This window comes from Zalophus californianus, chromosome 4, assembly GCF_009762305.2.
Source record: "Zalophus californianus isolate mZalCal1 chromosome 4, mZalCal1.pri.v2, whole genome shotgun sequence".
In the NCBI taxonomy this organism is placed as follows: Eukaryota; Metazoa; Chordata; class Mammalia; order Carnivora; family Otariidae; genus Zalophus; species Zalophus californianus.
In genome coordinates, this window is record NC_045598.1 from 41,196,910 (window position 1) to 41,220,661 (window position 23,752).

Genomic DNA, 23,752 nt, shown 5'->3' on the forward strand with positions numbered 1-23,752 from the left:
CTACCCTATCCCCAGCTTCTGGCAACTGCCAATCTGTTCTCTGATACAGAGTGGGTTTTTTGTTGTTGTTGTTGTTGTTGTTGTTTTAGAGATTAGACAGTATTTGTCTTTCTCTCACTTATTTCACTTAGCGCAATTGCCTCACGGTCTATTCATCTTGTCACAAATGACCCAATTTCATTTATTTTTATGGCTGAATAATAATCTGGTGTGTGTGTGTATACACACACAGATATATAAAGAAATATATATAACACAATTTATCCATTCATCCATCACTGGACACTTAAGTAGTTTCCATATCTTTGCTATTATAAAAAATGCTGCAGTGAACATGGGGGTGCATATATCTTCTTGAATTAGTGTTTTCATTATCTTCAGGTAAATACGTACAAGTATAATTGCTGGGTCATATGGTATTTTGTTTTGGAGGGACCTCCACACTGTTTCTGTAGCAGCCACACCAATTCACATTTCTATCAACACTGCATGAGAGTTGCCTTTTTTCCACATCCTCACTAACACTTGTTATTTCTTGGCCTTTTTTTTTTTTTTTAGTTGATTCATAAAAACGATTATGAAGTTTACCTTAATATTCTTTCTTTTTTTTTTATTAAGGTAAAATTGGTATATATCATATTAGTTTCAGGTGTATAATATAATTTGTATTTGGGTTTTTTTGTTTTTTTTTTTTTAAAGATTTTATTTATTTGACAGAGAGAGACAGCAAGAGCAGGAACACAAGCAGGGGGAGTGGGAGAGGGAGAAGCAGGCTTCCCACAGAGCTGGGAGCCCGATACAGGGCTCGATCCCAGGACCCTGGGACCATGACCTGAGCCAAAGGCAGACACTTAACGACTGAGCCACCTAGGCGCCCATAATTTGGTATTTGTATACACTACAAGGTGACCACAGTAATTCTAGTTACCGTTCATTACCATACAGTTGACTTCCTTCACCCGTTTTGTACCTTCCATCCCCCTTCCACTCTGATGACCAGTCTGTTCTCTGTATCCATGAGTTTTGTTTGTTCATTTGTTTTTCTTTGAATAAATATCCAGAAGTAGAATACCTGGATCATATATATGGTAGTTCTATTTAATTTTTTGAGGAACCTCCATACTGTTTTCCATAGTGGCTGCACCGATTTACATTTATTCTCACCAACAGTGTACAAGATTTCCTTTTCTCCACATTGTCTCCAACAGTTGTTATTTCTTGTCTTTTTGAGGTGTGAGGTGCTATCTCATGGTTTTGATTTGCATTTCCCTGATAATTAGTGATGTTGAACATCTTCTCTTGTGCCTATTGGCCATCTATCTGTATGGCTCTGTTTGAAAAATGTCTAGCTGATCCTCTGCCCATTTTTAAATTGGGTTGTTTGGGTTTTTTTGCTATTGAGTGTGTGGGTTCTTTATGTATTTTGGATATTAACCTTATTGGATATGTGATTTGTAGATATTTTCCTCTGTTCAATAAGTTGCCTTCTCATTTTTTTGATGATTTCCTTTGCTATGCAGAAGATTTTAGTTTGATGTTATCCCACTTGTTTATTTTTGCTTTTGTTGCCTTTGCTTTTGGAGTCAGAATAAGGTAAAGGAACTTACCGCTTATGTCTTCTCTGAGTTTTATGGTTTCAGGTCTTGTGTTCAAGTCTTTAATCCATTTTTTTAAAAGATTTTATTATTTATTTGACAGAAAGAGACACAGCAAGAGAGGGAACACAAGTAGAGGGTATGGGAGAGGGAGAAGCAGGCTTCCCGCGGAGCAGGAAGCCTGATGCGGGCCTTGATCCCAGGACCCTGGGACCATGACCTGAGCCAAAGGCAGACGCTTAACGACTGAGCCATCCAGGAGCCCCGTCTTTAATCCATTTTGAGTTAATTTTTGGGTATGGTGTAAGATAATGGTCTACTTTCATTCTTTTGCATTTGGTTGTCCAGTTTTCCCAGCACCATTTGTTGAAGAGATTGTTCTTTTCTCATTGTATGTCCTTGGCTCCTTTGTTGTAAATTAACTGACCATATATGTATGGGTTTATTTCTGGGCTCTCTATTCCATTTAATTGATTGATGTGTTTGAAAAATCACCACAGGTTAAGGGTTCAGTTCTACAAGCCTGCCCTCCACCCCTTACCTCAGATACCAGTTGTAAGCCCCAGGCTTACCTGTGTTCTGACTGACCAGCTACAAATTGGAGGTTCCATCAGCTTCCTCTTTTAAGTTTGATTAATTTGCTAGAGCAACTCACAGAACTCAGGGAAGCATGTTTACCAGTTTACTAAAGGATATGATAAAGGATTTGAATCAACAGCCAGATGAAGAACTATAAAACAAGATTGGGGGAAAGGGTATGGAACTTCTATGCCCTCTCTAGGCATGCCACTCTCCCCTTCCCCCACCATCTCCATGTATTCACTAACCTGGAACCTCTCTGAACCCAGTCCTTTCGGGTTTTATATGGAAGCTTCAGTGCATAGTCAAGATTGACTAAGTCTTTGGCCATTAGCTGATTCAGCCTCCAACCTCTCTTTCCTCACCTGTGGTTGGAGGTGGGGAGGACTAAAAGTTCCAACTCTCTAATCACGTGGTCTCTCCTCCTGGCAAACAGCCCCTATTCCCCCCTTTTAAAAATATTTTATTTATTAGAGAGAGAGCATGCACGAGCAGGGGGGAGGGGCAGAGGGAAAGGGAGAAGCAGGCTCTCTGCTGACCAGGGAGCTGGATGTGGGGCTTGATCCCAGGACCCTGAGATCATGAGCTTAAGATACATGATTAACTGGCTGAGCCACCCAGGTTCCCCTAACTTCTGACATTTTAATTATAATGTGTTTTGGTGTGGATCTCTTTGGGTTCCTCTTACTTAGGATTCTCTGTACTTTCTGGACATAGATGTGTGTTTCCTTCCCTGGGTAAGGGAAATTTTCACCCATTATTTCTTCAAATAAGATTACTGGCCCTTTCTCTCTTTTTCTGGGAGCCCCATGATGTGAATGTTAGTTTATTGGTGTTGTCTCATAAGTCCCTTAAGCTGTCTTCACTTTCTTCTTTTTTTTTTCCTTTTGCTGTTCTGATTGGGTGAGTTCCACTGCCTTGTCTTCGAGTTGACTAATCTTTTCTTCTGCTTCATCTAGTCTGCTGTTGAACCCCTTTAGTGTATTTTTCAGTTCAGTTATTGTATTCTTTAATTCTGTGACTTCTATTTGGTACTTTTTTATATTTTCTATTTCTTTAAGTTCTCACCATGTTTACCCATCCTTCTTCCCAGTTTGGTGAGCATCTTTATGACCATTGATTTGAACTCTTAATCAGGTAAATTAGTTGTCTCTGTATCCAGGGTTTTTTTTTTCTGTAGTTGAGGATATGCCAAGACCTGTCAGTGCCCCAAATGGGAGGATCTCATCACCTAGATTCAAACTAACTGGAAGCCAGACCCTGGGGCATCAGCTTTTAAATGTATGCAATTATATGCAGTCTTGTGGGACTGCAAATGTCAGCCCCACTGGCCATAAGAGCCAGGCCATCTGGAGGTGTCTCCTGGATGGCAGTCACGCAGAAATTGGGGCTGCAGATGTGTGTAAGAGTTCTTTTTTGGGTGATACCAGAAGCTGGAGCAAGGAAGAGGACCAAGATGGTGTCCACAGCCTGTGTTCCCTTGGAGCAGCTCCATAGGTCACGAAATATGTGCCAAATGTGAAGCCTGCCCCTCAAGCCAAAGCTGACCAGATAAGCTAAGGGGACCTCTTCACAGAAAGATTGGGGAATGTGCATCAGTCTGCTGTTTGTGTAGTCGTAGCCTGCCAAGAACCATCTCTTCTGTTACCACAGTCTTGTGGGACCCAGCAATGCAGCCCACCCTGGCCACCAGAGCCAGGTGAGTAAAGACATCCTCTGGGCAGTAGCCAGAAAATTTGGGGCTCTAGGCTCTCTCTCTAAAATAAATAAAATCTTTAATTAAAAAAAGAAAGAATTTTTTCTCTGTTGGTTACAGACTGTGGGACCCGCAAGTGTAAGTAAGCCCCACTGGTCACCAAAGCCAGGTGATATAGAGGGGTCCCCTGGTAGCAATTGCAAAAATCAGGGCACCAGACGAATATAATCTCCTTTCTGGGTGACACTGATCATTACAGGCCCATGGGACCAGGAATGCAAGCTCCCCTGGCCTCCAGATCAAGAGGCATCTTCTAGACAGTAGCCCCCCAAATTGGGGCAGCAGACACTTGTAAAAGCTTCCTTCCAAGAGATATTAGTGCTCTGGAGCATAGCAAAGGGAGAGTGTGAAAATGGCATCCACCAGTTTCTGTCCTTGGTGAGTGTTCCAGGAGGCTCTTAGATGTGTGTGTTAAATTAGATGTCTGCCTGTAAGGCTGATGCTTTAATATAAGCAGGTGAGCCTCCTTGACTTTTAGTCTGGTGAATTTGAAGGATGGAAATGAGACAGGCTTATTTTGAGCAGATGATGTATATGTGATAGCATATAGATTTTTAAAAATTCAACTTTTTTTGTTTACTGTTTTTTTTTCCCCTTCCATTGGTTTCTCTTTTGTTGTCTTGGTTTTACTGCTTTTCTAAGGATTTGTTACTGACCTTAGTCACCACTCAGTCTGGTATTAACTGCTTTCTTGGCTTGAGATAGCTAAGTAGTGAGACTTTGGCAGAGTTGTATTGAAACAGCTCTTCAGTTGAATTCAATCTAGGTTTGGGCCACTGTTTCATTGTTACATTTAAAACACTTTTTTCTTTCTTTTCTTTTCTTTTTTAAGATTTTATTTATTTATATGACACAGAGAGAGAGAGAGATAGTGACAGAGAAAGAGCGAGCCTGAGTGGGGAGGAGAGGGAGAAGCAGGCTCCCTACTGAGCAAGGAATCTGATGCGGGGCTCGGTCCCAGGACCCTTTACCTGTTCATTATCGGACAGTTCTGTAGGCCAGATATTTCAAAAGCATTCTCTGCTTAAGGTCTCACAAGGCTGAAATCAAGGTATTGACTTGGCTGGCTCTTATCCGGAGACTCTGATGAAGAATCTAAGGGAGAATCTGTTCCAAAGTCATTTAAGTTATTGGCAGAATTCATTTCCTTGTGACTGTAGGACTGAGGTTCTTGTTTTCTTGCTAGCTGTCAGCTGGGTTCTTCTCTCAGTTTCTAAGCTGCACATATTCTTTGTCATGTAACGCCTCTCACCTTGAAGGCAGCAGGGCAGATGCATTGAATCCTTCCAGTGCTTTGAATTTCTCTAACTTTCCATTCTGCTACCTGCTGCAGAAAACACTGCTTTTAAAAAAGGCCTCCTGGGATTAGGTTACACCCACAAGATAATCTCCCTTTTGCCATAATCACTCTAGTGATAACACATTCTGTAATATAATCACTTCAGAGATATCTCATCATATTCATAGGTTTCCACCCACACTGAAAGGGGAAGAAATTATATAGGGGCAAGGGTCGTTTAGGGTCTTTTTTTTAGAATTCTGTTTACCACACAGCATGACAGAGAAGACCCAGACATACCTGTGTTTGAATCTTATTTTTGCCCTTGTTGACTGGAAGAGGGAAGTTATCTGTAAGCTTCCTGAGTTTGAGTTTTCTCTTTAGAGTGGGGATTATAATACCCTTGCAGAATTTTGTGATGGTTGTGTGTCTGTGTGTGTCTGTTTTAAGAGTCTTTGTGGTATTTTCAAAAAGTTGGACTGCCGTTTGGTTTCCTATTTATTTATCAGTTGGAGAGTTTGTTTATAATTAGGTTCCAAGGTCCTACTCTCTAGATACATTGTTTTAGATTAGGGTCTAGAACCTATTTTTTAAAACATTTTGTTTTGTGATTTTGTTGTGCAGTCAAGTTTGGGACCACTAGTATAGTAGAAAAGAATCAGAGACCTGGGCTTGAATCTCACTCAGCTCTACCCCTTACTGATTCTGTGCCATTGGGCAAATTTCTTAACCTCTGTGAAGATAACCTGTGACTTGCAGGGTTGTTGTGAGGCTGCTAGCAATTATGTATGTACAGGGTTTGGCACATAGTACATTATCTAATAAATGATAACTGCTATGGATGATGATGATGGTGATAGATAATGCATTTGTCATCTAGATTCCAAGTGAGCTTAATGAGCTATCATTGACTTGTGCCACAAATCTCTCCCCACTTCTTCATCCATCCCAGACTGTATTCCAACCACACTATACTTCTTTGTGTTCCCTCACTGTGTTTCTTCATTCCTCATTGCTTCTGATATCCTGATATATTTTATATTTTTTTCATATGTCAGAAATTCTGTGCCCTTACCTGGTGAGCTCATCTTCTAGAGACTGTTCAAATGTTCCTTCTTCTGTGTAGCATTCCTGATCCACATCCTTCTAACAGACTTGGTCTTCCTCTATCGTTTCATAACATTTGCCACTTATGTCCATGAAAGCACTTACTGCATGGTATTACATGTTATATTTTCCCCCCCTACTCAGATAGTGAGTTCCCATCCACTGTCATAGTGCCTGGTACATAGTAAGTAGGTTACTCAAAAAATGCTTATTGTTGATTTTGTATATTTATAAAAATAATATATGTTGTTTAATTTGTCTTTACTATAGTTTACATACAAAAGAACTATGGAAGTTATCTTAAACACAGTATGAGCCAGTGGTGTGGTATGATTTCTAGAAAAAGTAAGGGGCACCTGCCAGGCTCAGTTGGTAGAACATGCAACTCTTGATCTCAGGGTTGTGAGTTCAAGCCCCACACTGGGTGTGGAGCCTACTTAAAATTAAAAACAAACAAAAACAGGGGCGCCTGGGTGGCTTAGTCATTAAGTGTCTACCTTAGGCTCAGGTCATGATCCCGGGGTCCTGGGATCAAGCCCCGCATCAGCCTCCCTACTCAGCGGGAAGCCTGCTTCTCCCACTCTCCCTCCCCCTGCTTGTGTTCCCTCTCTTGCTGCGTCTCTCTCTGTCAAATAAATAAAATCTTATTTTAAAACATTTAAAAATATTTAAAATATTTTAATAAATAAAATATTTTATTTTATTTTAATAAATAAAATATTTTATTTTATTTTATTAAATAAAATTATTTTATTTTAATAAATAAAATATTTTAATTAATAAAATAAAAATATTTATTTTAAAAACAAACAAAAACAAAGCAGAACACATATGTGGTTTTAGGTTACATAAAAGGAAAATAGGGAAAGGAACCAGTAGTTATTGAGGAAGCTCTTTGGATCAAGCACTGTGCTGGATGATTTTCACATTATTTCCATGATAATCCTGTCAGGTAAATGGTGTTAGGAGGAGACAGACTGAAGCTACTTTTAGTAATTTACCAAGGTCACAAAGTAAATATTGAATGTGGGATTGAACTTGTGTCTTTCTCGTTCCAAAACTCTTCTTCAATCCTTAGTGTTACCAGACTTCTCTCTTATTTTTGATTTATAAGAGCTAATGGCAGACACTCCACCTTGTTACAAGGTAGTGTCAAACCAGTGGAGGAAAGCAGAACAGTGAAAAACCATTTCCTTCCCATATTTTTACGGTCTTTGACTATATTGGTGGTAAAGTGTATGCGCCGCTAGGTGGTGCCCTCGCCTTGATGAAAAAGTAAAATGGTTGAGACTTGGGGTCTCATTCCACCCCTCTGCCCCCCCATACTAGCTAAAAGCAAAATATTGACATTTCTGGGAAAAATCTGCAAAAGGGAGAAGTAACAATGTGTAATATAGACAAAGAACAAGCCATATATGAAATGGAATTCAAATTCAGATTCTGCCACTTAGTAGCTTTGTGTCTTCAGGCAACTCATCTGTTTAGCTCTGAGTCCTATTTTCTAGAATGGGCATCATATTATTTACTCATAGAATTATGAATATCAAATTAATTGATATAAGTATTCCAACACAGTGTTTGGGACTTAGGTTCTTAATGAATGGTAGTTACTGTTGTGATTAATTGATAAAATGAATCTCAGATTCAGAAGAATTCTAGAGGGCCTTAGGAATTGAATCACCAAAGTAAGGTGAATTATACTCAACCAAGTTTTTACGTTAAATTTATTGTGAGTTTTTGAAAACTGTTAATCTATATGTGACTTCAAGTAACAATTTTTACCCAGCCCAGTGAAATGAGTACTCTGTTTACCAGTTGTGCTGTTCATCAGAGTTGACTGATTCCCCAAGGGATATGTCATCTGTTCTCTTTTCTTTTAGTCCATCACAAGAGAGATCAGCAGTGTATCATCGTGGATTATTAATAGTTTTAGCGCTGACTTTTTCTGATAGTGCCTTATTTCATTGACTGTACATTATTTTTTCAAATGTTAACATCTCAGGCTTTGGGATTCATCTTACAATCATTGCCATCTTAGAATGGATGCAAAAAGGTATTATTTTTAGGTTAATGTATAAGTTCAAGAATGTCTTCACTTTTGGGGGTACCTGGCTGGCTCAGTTGTTAGAGGGGTTTTGAGTTTGAGCCCCATGCTGGATATAGAGATTACTTAAAATTGAACCTTAAAGGGGCACCTGGGTGGCTTAGTCGTTAAGTGTCTGCCTTAGGCTCAGGTCATGATCTAGGGTCCTGGGATCGAGCCCCACATCGGGCTCCCTGCTCTGTGGGAAGCCTGTTTCTCCCTCTCCCACTCCCCCTGCTTGTGTTCCCTCTCTCACTGTGTCTCTCTCTGTCAAATAAATAAAATCTTTAAAAAAAAATTAAATCTTAAAAAGAATGTCTTCACTTTTGTCCCCTTAGATATGCATCCTCTAAGAACTTCTATTGTTATTTCATTATGAAAAATCACTCTATTGATTTCTGCCTTTTTTGTTAATTCGATAGCTTTTTTGTTAAGCATCATCTCTTCTCTATGAATTTAACACTGAAAATGACCTCCTTTGGGCAAGATGTAAACTTCTGCTTAATCTCTATGATTGGTACATAGATATCATTTTGTTTTATTTTCTGAATGTGTATACTATAATTATAAATTAAAAATAAGAAGGTGATGAAATGTTAGCCAAAAGAAAGCTTGGAAACAGTATTAATATGAGACCTAATAGACTTTAAGAAGAAGAAAATTTAAATTTTTACAGAAAAAGAGGATAATAAAAACCCAGTATCACATAGATAACATTCTTTAACAACAGTGGAATAAATGAGAAATCCCTTAACAAAACAGTAGCCACTCGCTGCCTTACATACTTCTAAATAATTCATTGGTGAATGTAGAAATCATAATGGAAATTATGAAATATTTAAACCTGAATAATAAGGGACCACATGTTAAAACTGCATCTAAGGCAGTCTATGATTTATGATCTTAAATTAATATAAAACAGATTGAAAATTAATGAGCTAAACATTAAATTTAAAAAATTAGAAAAAGGTAATAATAAAGTAACAAGAAAATAACAAAGGAAATTTTTAGGCCAGAGTCCTTTATTAAATGTAGATGTCAAGGGGTGCCTGGGTGGCTTAGTTGGTTGGGTGTCTGCCTTCAGCTCAGGTTGTGATCCCAGGGTCCTGGGATTGAGCCCCGCATTGGGCTCTCTGCTCAGCAGGGAGTCTGCTTCTCCCTCTGACCCTCCCTCCTCTCATGTGCTCTCTCTCTCTCATTCTTTCTCTCAAATAAATAAATAAAATCTTTAAAAAAAATATCTTTATGATGTCAAGACAGAATAGGATGTTTTATTTTTTAAAAAGATTTTATTTACGGTGCCTGGGTGGCTCAGTCAGTTAAGCATCTGCCTTCAGCTCAGGTCATGATCCCAGAGTTCCAGGATTGAGCCCCACATCAGGCTCCCCACTCAGCAGAGAGCCTGCTTCTCCCTCTGCCCCCCACCCGACTGGTGCTCTCTCTCTCTCTTTCTTGCTCTCTCTCAAATAAATAAAATCTTTAACAAAAAATATAAGATTTCATTTATTTGAGAGAGACAGAGATAGCAAGAGAGAGCACGAGCAGCCAGGAGAGGGAGAGCAGGCTCCCCGATGCAGGACTCAATCCCAGGACCCTAGGATCATGACCTGAGCTGAAGGCAGACGCTTAACCAACTGGGCCACCCAGGCGCCCCAGAATAGAAATTTTTTTTTTAAGATTTTATTTATTTATTTGACAGAGACCTAGCAAGAGAGGGAACACAAGCAGGGGGAGTGGGAGAGGGAGAAGCAGGCTTCCCGCCGAGCAGGGAGCTCGACGCGGGGCTCAATCCCAGGACACCAGGATCATGACCTGAGCCGAAGGCAGATGCTTAATGACTGAGCCACCCAGACACCCCAGAATAGGATGTTTTAAAGCACAAACCACAATAGAAGAGACTCGTAGATTGACAACATTCAAATTTTAAAACCTTTGAACACCACCAACAACCAAAAGACACCACAATTATTTTTTTTAATTTTTATTGTTATGTTAATCACCATATATTACATCATTAGTTTTTGATGAAGACACCACAATTAAAGAGAAAGATAGCCTATGGACAGGAGAGAAGGTATTTACAATGCATAAAACTGGCAAAGGATTAATAACCAGAATATATAAAGAAATCCTACAAATGAATAAAAAAGACAAAAAGAAACCCAAAGAACACATACAAATCAAAGGACAAAAAGAATGCCCCAAAATACAAAAGAATGCCCCAAAAGAAAATGTACAAAGGATATGTACACTCAATTCATGTAAGAGTAAATAAGAATGGCAATAAATATGACCAGGTTCTTATTCTCAGTGATACCAGAAAATGCACATTAAAACTCCAGCAAGATAGTATTTTTGTCACATTGCCAAGGATTTATAAAGTCTGATTATACCTAGTGTTGGCTAGTGACTGGGGGTATAGGAACTCTACTGAATCAATACAGTGTTGGGACATAAATCAGTATAAGCACTTAGGAGAGCCATTTTGGAGTATTTAGTAAAGTTGAAGGTATGCCAGCTCCACATAAAAATGGAACTATATTCCATTTCAGAGCATATGCTTGACATTTTTTTATAGAAGTGTTACCAGGAGACATATAGTGATAGTTATTGCTGAATTATTGGAATAGGAAATATTAAAAGTAACCTAAATGTTCTACATGGGAGAACTGATATATTGTGGTATACTTATATAATGGAATACTATGTAGCAGGTAAAATGTACATATATAGTCTCAAAATGGATTGTGTGTGTGAATATATACACATACATTCTCAGCATGGAAAAATATATACATATGTATGTATAAATATATATGTTTATGTATAAAATATATATGTATTCTCTTATTTATTCAACATGAACAAATCTCAAAGTAATATTAGCGAAAAAAGCAAAGCAAATTGTTTGCTGTTCTATTACTGTTATCTAGAACAGTGCCTAGAGATTTTAATAAATACTTGGTGAATCAATGAATGATGTTAAAGTAGGTCCTCCATGCAGCAGCATCTTTGGTGAGCAGGCTACACCTCAAGCTTTCCTGCTTCTGTTTTGTTGACTCCTCTTTTTTCCCTCTAGATGATGTGTTCTTCCAGGGCAGAGATATATTTTATTCCTATTTATATTCCCTGGCTATTAATGTTCCTGGCCCAGAATAGGTATTTAATAAATGTGTTGAAGTAATTAGTGCATATTGCTTATTGTAACAGTGCCCTGTTAAGAGAGGGCTTTGGATCAGGAATTGCAAGAATTCAATTCTGCCTTTTGGGTTGCAGGACCCTGGGCATTTTTTTTTTTTTTAACCTCTCCTGAGCCTTAGTTTTGTTTTGTTTTGTTTTCTTTCTTTCTTTCTTTTTTTAAGATTTTAATTATTTTTATTTGACAGAGAAAGAGCACAAGTAGGCGGAGCAGCAGGCAGAGGGAGAAGCAGGCTCCCCACTGAGGAAAGAGCCCAATACGGGACTCGATCCCAGGACCCTGGGATCATGACCTGAGCTGAAGGCAGCCGCTTAACTGACTGAGCCACCCAGATGCCCCTGAGCCTCAGTTTTCTAAGAGTAATACCCGTTCTGCCTAAATCTCCAACATCAGATTTAAATGTGTTATATGAATGTAAGATTTCTAACATTTCAGCAGGGAGAGAAAGTATGTGGTTGTGAAATTACTGTGGGAGTAGCTAAGCTGTGTATTCTCAGTACTGTCTACATTCCTTTTAGGAGTTGTGTGAGCAAATCTGTGTCCCAGAGGAGTCATTATTTCTTTTTTATTATCTTTGGAGCCAGTTTACCAACCCAGTTTCTCTTCTTGCAAAGGGAGGTTGGCCCTAAAATAGCCAGAACTCTGTTTTGTGGGGTTTTTTTTTTCCCCTAAGCCATGAGAACAAACCTTTCTTTGGTACCAGAACTATGACTCATGTCTGAAATATGTGTGTGTGTACAGAGGACAGGAGAAGAAGGAAAGTCAGGAAATTCATCTGGTTGCACTAGACTCCAGCTCCAGTTACCTTCTATCTGGAACTCGGATAGTGTGACCCTGAAGCAGCACGTACCCTGGTTAGTCCAAGTACTGCTAACCTGAAAGGTTGATCCTTTCATGTCTTCAGAAGAAAAATAATGAAAATTCACTGAAAAATATATGTTTATTATGTTGGTATAGTGGGTCTTAAAAGCAGGATTGAAATAAAAACTTTGGCATTTTGATGGACTAGCATAGTAAAGAACTTTGCTTAACAATAGAATATTATTCTATATATGGATTAGTAAAAGGAGTTTTACTTTACCAAACATAAGAAAATAGTATAAACTCCGATAAAGGGAGAGGTTGGATGTTTGGTGGAAGAGAACCTGGGGCAATTGGTAAATCTCAAGCTGTCCAACTGTAGAATTTGATAAGAGATGAGAGGTAAGCATGGAGCAAATCACTGAGGACATTGTGGGCTAGGCTGTGGTAGAGTGACTGTAACCCCTAACTAGGACATTCCATTAATTATTATGCTAGGACAACAGGAATAATTGAACTGTTCCAGGTAAATCAGGTCATATGGTCACCTTATTTGAAGGTGAAGAAGAGCCATTGATATGGTTATATACCCTACAAGGAATGGGAGGTTAAAAAAATTTTAGGCAGGAGACTTGGGCAAATTTGAATAAACTTGAAGGGAATGAGAGAGGTGGGCTAATTGCCAGATGAAGATGTGTAATTGAAAATGATTGTTGTTGGTTAAACAGGATAAAGAATTTAAACATGTGTAAGTGCTGTTGGGAAAGAGCCAGTAGTCAAAGAAGTTGACAATTAGTAGAGTGAGAGACCTAAGGAACGGTGATAGGGTATGGAGACCTTTTCCATATGACAAGTGGAAAGGAAGCAAGAGTGGTTATAGATGCGGGTGAACTTTCAGGGTAATAGCAAGACCTGATGGGACTGGGAGGTTGTTAGCTAGCTTCCAGAGTTTTCAAAGAAGCATTTGGACAGAGGAGGGGTAGAGTGTAATGGGCAAGAAAAGAATGCTTTCTCCCGTATAGGTTGTCACAGGTACTTAGGTAGAAATATTTCTGAAGCACAGTTTAGGTAATTAAGGGCCATTGAAGGAGAGTTTCAAGAAACAAGTGGTCAGCAGCAGCAACAGTGCTTTAGACTGGTGGTATATGACAGAACTGGAGACTATTAGTTTTGTCTGGGTGGCTCAGTCATTAAGCGTCTGCCTTCGGCTCTGGTCATGATCCCAGGGTCTTAGGATCGAACCCCACATCGGGCTCCCTGCTCGACAGGAAGCCTGCTTCTCCCTCTCCCACTCCTCCTGCTTGTGTTCCTGCTTTCGCTATCTCTCTGTCAAATAAATAAATCTTAAAGAAAAAAACAAACTGGAGACTACTAAAGCAGTCATTGGAGATCTGTGAGAGTGTAGTTTGGTGTAGTGGTGGGAAAGAAGCTAGATTGCAAGAGTGGATGAAAAGTTAAGGCATGGACAATTTCCAAAAAGCTCCTCTGTGAAAGCAGTGAGAAAGAAGGTGGTAACCAGTGGGAGATATGGGGTTTTGCTTTTGTTTAACAAATGGTTGGGAATTGAGCTTGAGGAAGGACCTTAAAAAAGTGCAATTACTTGGTGTGTTTGGTTTTTCCCCTTGGGGTGTGGAAGAAATGTTGTGTATGAGTATGTATAGGGCCTCTGTGGTAAGGAGGAAGGGACTGGTTGATGGACGTGAAAAGGTTGGTTGGGCCAGATTTTGAATAATCTTGAATGGCATTATGAAGAAATGTTGACTTTATTAGTCCAAGGAAGGTTTTAAATATCTTTGTCTCCTGTAAGAGTCTGTGCTTTAGAAATATTACTCTGGCCATAGCAAAGACTGGACTAAAAGGTAGCCAGACTGAAAGGAGACAGATTGCCTATTAAGCATATAGTGATGAGAACCTGAATTAGGGCATTGGCAGTTCATGGGATGGAATAATAATATTTGATATTAGAGTTCAGAGGTGGAATGAACACAACTTGTGGTGATGGAATGAAGGAGAACAGGTGTAGAACCTAGAGGTTTCCATCTGAGTTGACTAAGTAACTGGTAAATTCACACTAAGAGACCCAAAAGAAAGACCAAACATTTGGTATTGGGGTGATTTATAACAGCTTTATTGAGATATAATTCACATACAATGTAATTCACCCATTTAAAGTATACAATTCAATGCTTTTAGTATATTCACAGAGTTGTGCAGCCATTCCCACAATCAATTTTAGAATGTTTTCATAAAGAAACCCATACCCATTAGCAGTTGCTCCCTATGTTACCCCACCTCTTCCCCTCCCCCCAGCCCTAGGCAACCATTAATGTACTGTTAGTCTCTATGAATTTGCCTATTTTGGACATTTTATATAAATGGAATTATATATGGTCCTTTGTGACTAGCTTCTTTCATTTAGCATAATGTTTTCAAAGTTCATCCACGTAGAGATCACTTTCTACCTTGTATTACGCTTACCTCTTTGCATGTTTTATCTCCTCCTCTGCAATATTAGTGCCTTGAGGGCAGAGACTATTGTTACATATTCTAGAGCTATATCAAGCACATATTTTTGTATTCAGTTGTAACTTAGGAAATATTTGATACATCATAAGTTAGAAGTTAACTCAGTAACCACAAAATTAAGTTAACCAGAATGATCTGCTCCCATACATGCTTACCCACTGAGATGTGTTTATGTTTGCTGCCATGGAATAAGTAGGTACTATACCAGTGGTTCTGGTTCTGACATTAATCGTGTGACCTTGGGTAAATCATTATACTCTCAGGAGACACTTTACTTAAGTGAAAATAAGGATAAAAATCCCAACCCAAACTGAAACTGAGGAATAACAAAGATAATTCAAGTTGATGGGATTTGGATAGAAATGGGGGTTTATCCAGACAGCCTCTGAGAAGAGATTAATAAATGTTTGGCTCTGTTACCCACTCCTCTTAGGATAGGAGTAGCCTTATCCATGGGATTAGGTATTTTGGCCCCTTGATTCTTTTCAGCCCTCATTTTCAAGGTCCTGGAATGCTGCTGCTTTTGTCACCATCCTGGGGCATTTTACCTATCTCATGTTCTCTAGCTTTTTTCTCTGAAATACTTTAGATGCTTATTTCTTAAGGACACTAACCAATACACTCCTTATTTTGCATAAATTCCTGTCTCTTAATTCCTGTTGTCTTAATGGGCTGCTTGTAGTTGAATACAAAAAATTAAAAGTTTAAAACCCACCCTATCCACCTTCTTGAAACAAACAACTTATAAATGCAGTCCCCTCCTCCATCTTTTGGGGAGTTGTTCATGCTTTTATTTAAAAAACACATATTGGGTGTGTACTTGAAGGTCATGTATCAACAAATAATATTGTCTTTGACTTCCAAGATCTCCTGGCAGTTCAGGGGGAAGAGATATATAAACATAATCACAGCAAAAACTGGAAAGTGCAGTTGCAGAACCATGTGCGAGTGGTTATGGGAGCACACTTGGAAGAAGTGATTGGGACCGTGTTTTGAAGCAAGTGTCACCTGACATTTCTGCACTAACAAGTGTAACACAGAAGCAGCCTGATGAAGAGGACCTGCATTCTTTGACCTCACAACAACCGGGTGTGGTGGAGGTTTCTGGCTCCCCATTTTAGAGAGTAGTCCAAAGCTCAGAAAAACCCAGTGGCTGACTCTTGAACATAGATTCTAGACTCAGCTTCTGTGTTTGTCCTCTCCCCCTCTCACAGCAACCATGCCCCTTGTGCAAGAATAAGAGGTAGCCATGCAGAGTACTACAGTGCCCTGCCATCCCCTTTTCTGTGTCGAGCCTACTGCCGGTGTCCTTGGTGCATTGAGCATTCCAGGGCTGTAGCAGTAGTGAATATTGCTGATGTCATTGTTTGCCTTATTGGGATTTTGCTCTTTGTTTCACAGGGAGCTGTGATTGGTATAGACGATGAGGACGACAGCACCTTCACAATAACTGTTGATCAGAAAACCTTCCATTTCCAGGGTGAGCTAAAAGAAGAGATTCTTTCTCTTCACAGTCCCAACTGCTTCTTTCCTCCTCTTTTGGGTGTTTGCTGGATGACTTGAATGGTTTTGCAACTGATTCTGCATGAATGAGTGCACAGGAGCGTTCTGGATGAAGTGGTACTGCAGGTTAGGCAGGGATTTGTATCTGCAGTGGATACAGATCTGTTTGAGGTGACTGTGGATCTGGCTGCAATTGGAGATTAAAAATTCAAAGGATAAAAATCAGTGAAGGGAGAGAGTAATGGGCTGCTGCTGCTGCTGGCTTGTGTTTACAGAAGGTTGCTGATCTTCTTTATTGAGGAGTATGGTTCTGCCTCTGCATGAAGAGTCTAAAGACTGAAGGTTGCAGTGTTGGTGTAAAACTCAAAATGTAAATTAAATTGAAGCTAGTGGCAACCTTTGGCTTAAAGGTTTTGCTTTGCTTCAAGAACTGCAAGTTTGCATTCATTTCATCTGCATTTCTGTGTCTTGTCTGCCAGCCGTCATTTTTCTGCTATTATCCTTTTTATAGTTAATAACACCAATGCCATCTGCCACTGCTATGTTTCGACATTGCATGCTATGGTTCACCGGTAGAAAGGGTAAGATACTGTATGATCATTCTCATTTCATCTTGCTTTGAAAACTGTAAACCAGCAAATAAAAGCGATTTTAATGATGCCGTCTTAACGTACCTCTCATCTAGGAGTGTTTATTAGCTTTGCTACTAATGTTTTTGTTATTTTGCCTATCCAGAGTAACCTCTGTTTTACATTTAAAGCAGTCCAAGAAACTTAGAAATGAGAAGCTTTGGAGATGTTAGTACTTTCTCTGAATTACAAGTGACAGTGCACTGTGATAGATGCTAGGTATACCAGGGTAAATAAATATTAAATAAGTTGATAGCTTAAAAATGTTTTGGTTATGAAGTCTAACAGTGACCAGGTATATTATATGAGATGTTGAACAGCTGTTCTCCTTCCATTGCTAGGATAGTATACTGAACTTATTTTTCTTCATTGTCTTGTTTAAGAAATTGACACATAGAAATGAAAGATGCAGCTTAAATATGGTAGAGACAAACCAGTATAACTCAATTGTGATATCTCTGATGCTTTTAGGAAAAAGCATCCTTAAAATATTTATGGTGTTTGGTCATACTCTTTATTCAGAGCTGCTTAATTGATGATGCTTTCCTGAAATTTTCCACTGCATTTAACTTCATAAAACATTTTAAATACTATGAAAGCACAGGGCCTTTATTTTTAGGTTGAATATATAATGCTGCTTATAAACTAAAGGAGTTAACACCCCCACACTGAAACTCTTTACTTGATTAAAGATGAATACTTTAATGTTTTTCAAGTAATAGCTCCTGGATGCAGGTGAACACTGCACTATGGAATTCTCTCCTCTGCAGTTATTAAGGAGATAACTCCTTTGGACTTCCAGAAGCTGTATTATTTGCCTGTTTAAAAGAGAGGAGACTCAGACCTCTAGAGCAAGGGCACCTGTACCTTCTGATTTACTTTTAGATTATTTATGTTAAATAGTCTCATATTTATGTGGCTTGCTTGTAAAACAAGCAATTCCTTTAATTCCTTTAATGATTTAAATGACAAGTGTTACTAAGACTTAAATGTATTTTTAAAATGATTTCTTAGTTCTGAGACTGCCAGATTGATTATTTTCTACTATTATAGTAAGGGGAGCTTCAGGCAACATGACATTATCTGGTTTTTGTAAAGTACTCACCAAGACACTCTATATTCTATATATTCTTGGCAGTAATGAGAGTTATTTCACATAGGCCCTTACTCATAAGAAAATCTCTGAAAATTTGATAAAAAGCTTTCAATGTCTGATAGATCTTAATTCTTGATTAGAATTGAGAACAAGTTTGGCTGATATATATTAGCACATACTTAAATGTGTTGAAGTTTTTATTTAATCTACCAGAATTTTTTTAAAGCAAATAGTCAATTGATGTATCTCTAAAGCTAATTCTACTTACTATCAACTATTAAAGGGAAAGCTAGAATTTGTTGAGATACATTCATTTATTCAACATACATTTTAGACATTATTTTAAGTTCTGGGGATACAGTAGTGAACAAAAAAGATAAAATTCTTTGCCCTCTTGGGTCATCCATTCTGGTAGAGGAGAAAGCCAATAAAATAAAAAGTTACTTATACTTAGTGTGTGTGTGTGTGTGTGTGTGTGTGTGTGTATGTATATGCTAGTAAAATATAAATAAGAGAGTGCTAAATCCTGGGGAGAAAAAAATAAAGTAGGAAAGGAGAAAATGAAATAGAAGTGAGGTTGTATATATACGTGGAGGGAGGTGTTGAAATTTGAGAGTGGCCAGGGAAAGGCTCATTGGAATGGTGCCCTTTGGTGAAAGACCTGAAGGAAGTGAGGGAACAAGTTTTAAGGCTTTGTCGGGGATGGTGGTACATCATTACTAGGCAGAGGGAACAGTAAGTGCAAAAGAGCATGCCTGCCATATTTGAAGAACAGCAGGGAGGCCAGTTCTAGTTGGAATGCAAATAATCATGGGGAAGGGTAGTGGGAAATGAGGTATATGAGGTAACAGAGAAGTTGATCATGTGACCTTGTCTGCCATAGTAAGAATGTTGAATTTTATTATGGAGAAGAGAAGCCATTAGAGGGTTTTGAGCAGAGGAGTGACATGATGTGATTTTTTAACAGTATCACTCTGGCCACTCTGTTGAGAATAAAATGCAGGAGGCAGGGACAGAAGCAGGGAAACTAGTTAGGCTATTGTAATTCAGAAGAGAGGTGATGGTGGCTCCCACAGGATAGCAGTGGGGATGGGGAGGCAGTGAGAAATGGTTAAATTACATATGTATGTTTAATCAACTTTATCAGGGTATAATATACAATAAAATGTATACACTGTAAAGTTCAGTGAGTATTGACAAGTTTATTTAGTCATAACTGCTACCACAATCAAGGTATTGAACACTTCTGTCACCCAAAAGATTCCTTTCTTCTTTCAGTCTCTACTCCCAGCCGCTGGCCCCAAGCAACCACTGATTGACTTTCTGTCACTATAGATTTTTCTTTTGGAGAGTTTCACGTAAATGGAATCATACATTATGTATCCTCTTTTGTCTGGCTTTATTTTAGCTCAGCATAATGTTTTTAATATTCATCTTTGTTGTTACATGTATTAGTAGTTTTTTCCTTTTATATTGTTAAGTAGTAGTGTGTCATATGATACTGTATTTTAAAGGTTAAACTGTAGCATGTGAAAGAAAAGAGTCTAGGTTGACACCAAGAATTTTGGCTTGCCACAACAATGGAGTTGCCATTAACTGGGGTGGGGAAGACTGCCAGAGGAACTAGTTTGGGGAAGGGGATGTGGGCATCAGGAGCTTAGCCTTGGACATGCTTATAAGCAATTCTAGATGCCTACAGAGATGTCAAGTAGGCAGTTTGAAGTGTGGAATTTAGGAGAAAAGTTTATGCTGAAGAAATAAATTTGCGAGTCATTGGCATATAGATAGTATGTAGAGCCAGAAGAATTTAGGAGTAAGTGCAGAGAGACAAGAGGTAGTGAGCCCTGAAGCACTCCAGCATCTATTTAAAGGGAACAGAGCTGAGGTAGAACTAGCAGAAAAGATTGAAAAGAAGCAATGAAAAAGGAGGAGGAAAACTAGGTGAATGCAGTAGCCTAGAAGCCAAGAGAGAGTATTTCTAGAAGGGGAGAGGCAGCAGCAGCTGTGTCAGATGCCCCTGATAGATCAGTTAAGTTGAGGGATGAGAAGGGATCAGAGGATTTAACAGGTAGGAGTCCACTGATAACCTTGAGAAAAACAATTTTTTTTTTTAAGATTTTATTTATTTGAGAGAGAGAGTGCATACAAGCTGGAGGGAGAGAGGGAGGGAGAGAGAGAATGTGAAGCAGACTCCGTGCTGAGCACAGAGCCCGACTTGGGGGGGGAGGGGAGGGGCTTGATCCCACGACCGTAAGATCGTGACCTGAGCCAAAACCAAGAGTCAACGCCCAACTGGCTGAGCCACCCAGGTGCCCCGAGAAGAACAATTTTAAGATAGAAATATACAGTGCTTTCAAGTTTTGCTGTGAAGGGAAGGCAAGAAATAACAGTAGTAGCTGGAGAGGGGAATGAGAACAAATTTTTTTGTGTGATAAGGGAAATAATAGTATGTTCCTGTGGTATTGGCAGTGATTCAGTAAAAAGGGGAAAATTGATGCAACAGAGAAGGGGGAGAATTGCTGGATGAGTGTTCTTGAGAAGGCAAGAGAGGATGGGACCTAATACACAGGTGAGAAGGCTTTGCCTTTCACTAAGAGCACAGATGGTTCATCCATAGCAACAAGAAAGAAGGTCAAGTGTATGGAAATATATGTGGGTAGTTTGTTACCTATCACCTTCATTTCCACTATGGTTTAAGTCTCTACCTACCCTCCATGTCCTGTATCCTGAAACATTATTTGTTTATAATAAAGAGGATTGGTACCGGGGAAAAAAAAAAAAACTTCCCCGAAACCATAGATTACTTGTCATTGCAATGATTAATTCTGGTAACTTGATATTTCAGAATATCTCCAGTTTTAAAGACATGCCATAAAATTATCAAAACAAAGTCAATTTTTTAAAAAGATTTTATTTATTTATTTGACCCAGAGAGCAAGAGAGAGAGCGAGCGAGTACAAGCAGGGGGAGTGGCGGGCAAAGGCAGAGGGAGAAGCAGACACCCCCGTGAGCAAGGAGCCCGAGGTGGGGCTCAATCCCAGGACTCTGGGATCATGACCCGAGCTGAAGGCAGACACTCAACCGACTGAGCCACCCAGGTGCCCCAAAACAAAGTCAATTTTAATTAACTTCAGATTTGAAAAAGAGAGAAATATTCTCTGTAGTTTTTTTTCTTTAGATAATTGAAATTACAATCCTAGCATGTTAGAGCTTTAAAAAGGTTTGAAAACTACAACTTCACTCTATCCTTTTTCAGAGATTAAAAATAGTTGCCAATTTATCTTTATAAACTGCCTCTTTTTTCTTTTGAACAAGGGCAAAAAATGATCCCCTTTCTTATCAGTCAGCTAAAGTTGTTTGCATATAGATTCTCTAATAGACATTGAATGGAAAGCTCAACAGACTGGCTGTTGAGTTCAAACATAATTGTGTGTATAGTATGTGTAACTCCCCATTCTCAGAACTGAGAGTATACTGGTAAATAAGACTTGGGCCGTGATGTCAAGGAGCTTGTGAAGAAGTAATTGGAATGTGATGTGAAATGTGCTGTCATAGTAGAAATACGTAGAAGACACTGAAATAATGAAGAGGCAAAAAAGACAGTGTTTCACAGAAGAGTAAGGTTTTTTGTTACCAAGTAATTATTTTTATAATAATCAAAATTAAAAATCACAATAACTCTAAAAATTTCAAGATGTGCCCCAGTATATAATGTAAAAATTAAAGGTTCCTTCACCAGGCTCTGTCTCCCTCCTCTTGCTCCTTATCTCCTCTCTGTGGCAGAGTTCTGAAGATTGGAGAAGTTCGTTAGGCTGAGAGATGTTGTAGCATGTGCAAAGGTGTGGAAATATGTTGCTGCCAGTGTGTTCAGAGAACTACGAATGTTTGGTACTGTTAGAACGATGAGGAGGAGATGAGGCAGAGGCCTACATCTAATGTAAAGAGGTTATATTTTTATCCTGAGGTCAGTGAAGAGCCAGCGAAGCAGAGTTTTAAGCAGAGAAGAGACAGAGTAAGACATGGGCTTTAGATAAATATTTGTGATTGTTGGTAAGGCCCTGAATGGGTTAAAGCAGTAGTAATGGAGAAGGAGAAGAGGAAATAGACTTGCGATTTTAGGAGGTAAATCTGTAGAAACTGGTGACTACTGGGAAATGGGAGGTGAGAGAATGATAGCCATATAAAGTTAGTGTTCTTGGCATGGCTTACTGTTTGGATGTTGTCAACATCTGAAGTTAGAGAAATCAGGGAAATAGGTGGTGCGGGACCTCTTACGTCTGTGGGACACATACATAGATATAGATGGTGATGGCAATTGGATCTGAGTTTGGGCTGAAGATGGAGATTGTGTCTGTCAAACCAGCAGTTGAAAAATTGAATGCCTAAGAGCTAGGCAGTTAAGTAAATGAGTGAGGAGTAAAGATAGATGAAGACTTAAGCAATTTAGAAAGCTCATGCCCTGTTTGAAGGGTTAGTTCTTAGTTCCAGACAGTTGTAGGCTTTTGGTAATGCTTGTCCAGTGTTGCCAGATTGTCCAGTTTTTCAAGAGAAGCCAGAAAATCAGATTTTTTTTTTTTGTGGATGGGATTTGAGTATGTGTGTGTTAAATCTCCAAATTAAACAATAATAGCAACAAACTGTAGGCCGATGAAACGCATCTGTGGGCTAGATAAAACCTCTCTGTATTTTCAGTCTCTGGTTAAAACCATAGAATAGTGGGTATGAACTTTCTGGGAGATCTGAATGATCTTTTTTTTTTTCTTTTTTTAGAAATATTTCAGTTTATTTAAATTGTTAAGTAGAATATGAAACCGAATTTGTAACTAGTACCAGAGAATGGACTTAACTGTTTGGTGTTTAATGAGAACAGCTTCTACACAGGATCCCAAGAGACTTACAGAAAAAGGGGCAAAGCCCTAATATTAAGCAAATAAAACTCATGTTTCAAACAGATTATACAAAAATTGATTTATACTCCATTTCCCTTTTTTTTTTTTGATATTTAGAAAGTGCAGATTTAACAAAAGGTAGCCATATCCTTTCTCTGTACTGTCCTCCTCCTGAGGACCAAATCTGGGAGCATATTAGAGTGGAACCATCAATAGGCTCAAAGGAATGATTAGAGAGATTGGGATGAAAGCTATTAGTTTCAGCCTATGCAAATACTGTATTTATAGTTGCATGTCAGCAGTTCATATGGCTCAACCTAATAGAAGACCTGGTCTTTTATAGTTCACACTAATTAGAAAAATACCCAGTCATTTGAATTAAGTCTATTTAATGCTTTAGTATGTATAAGGATTTACAATGTTACTGATAGTGTATTGGGATAATAATAGTGATAGCTACATTTATTGGATATTTATTTTATGCCAACACTATACAGAGTTTTACTTATGTTAATGCTGTTCTCGTGACCTTATGATGTAGGTACTATTACTATTTTTATTTTACAGATAAGGAACCTGGGGGCCGCAGACACACAGGTTTTGCAAGGCAGAACTGGTATTTGAACACAAACAGTTGTGCTCTAGGACCATTCTCCTAACTGCTACAAAAAAAGTTATTGTAGAGATTTATTAACTAGTTTATAATTAAC

At 38.7% G+C, this 23,752-nt stretch overlaps 1 protein-coding gene across 4 annotated transcripts in view; it reads left to right on the forward strand.

The window, feature by feature from the left end:
- OSBPL9 (oxysterol binding protein like 9) overlaps positions 1-23,752 on the forward strand; it is a 176,468-nt gene that overhangs the window by 35,548 nt on the left and 117,168 nt on the right. For all 4 annotated transcript variants that reach the window (XM_027610399.2, XM_027610410.2, XM_027610418.2 and 1 more), the window contains exon 3: positions 16,327-16,405. In XM_027610399.2, the coding sequence (XP_027466200.1) occupies positions 16,327-16,405 (79 nt within the window). The remainder of the gene's footprint in view (positions 1-16,326; positions 16,406-23,752) is intronic.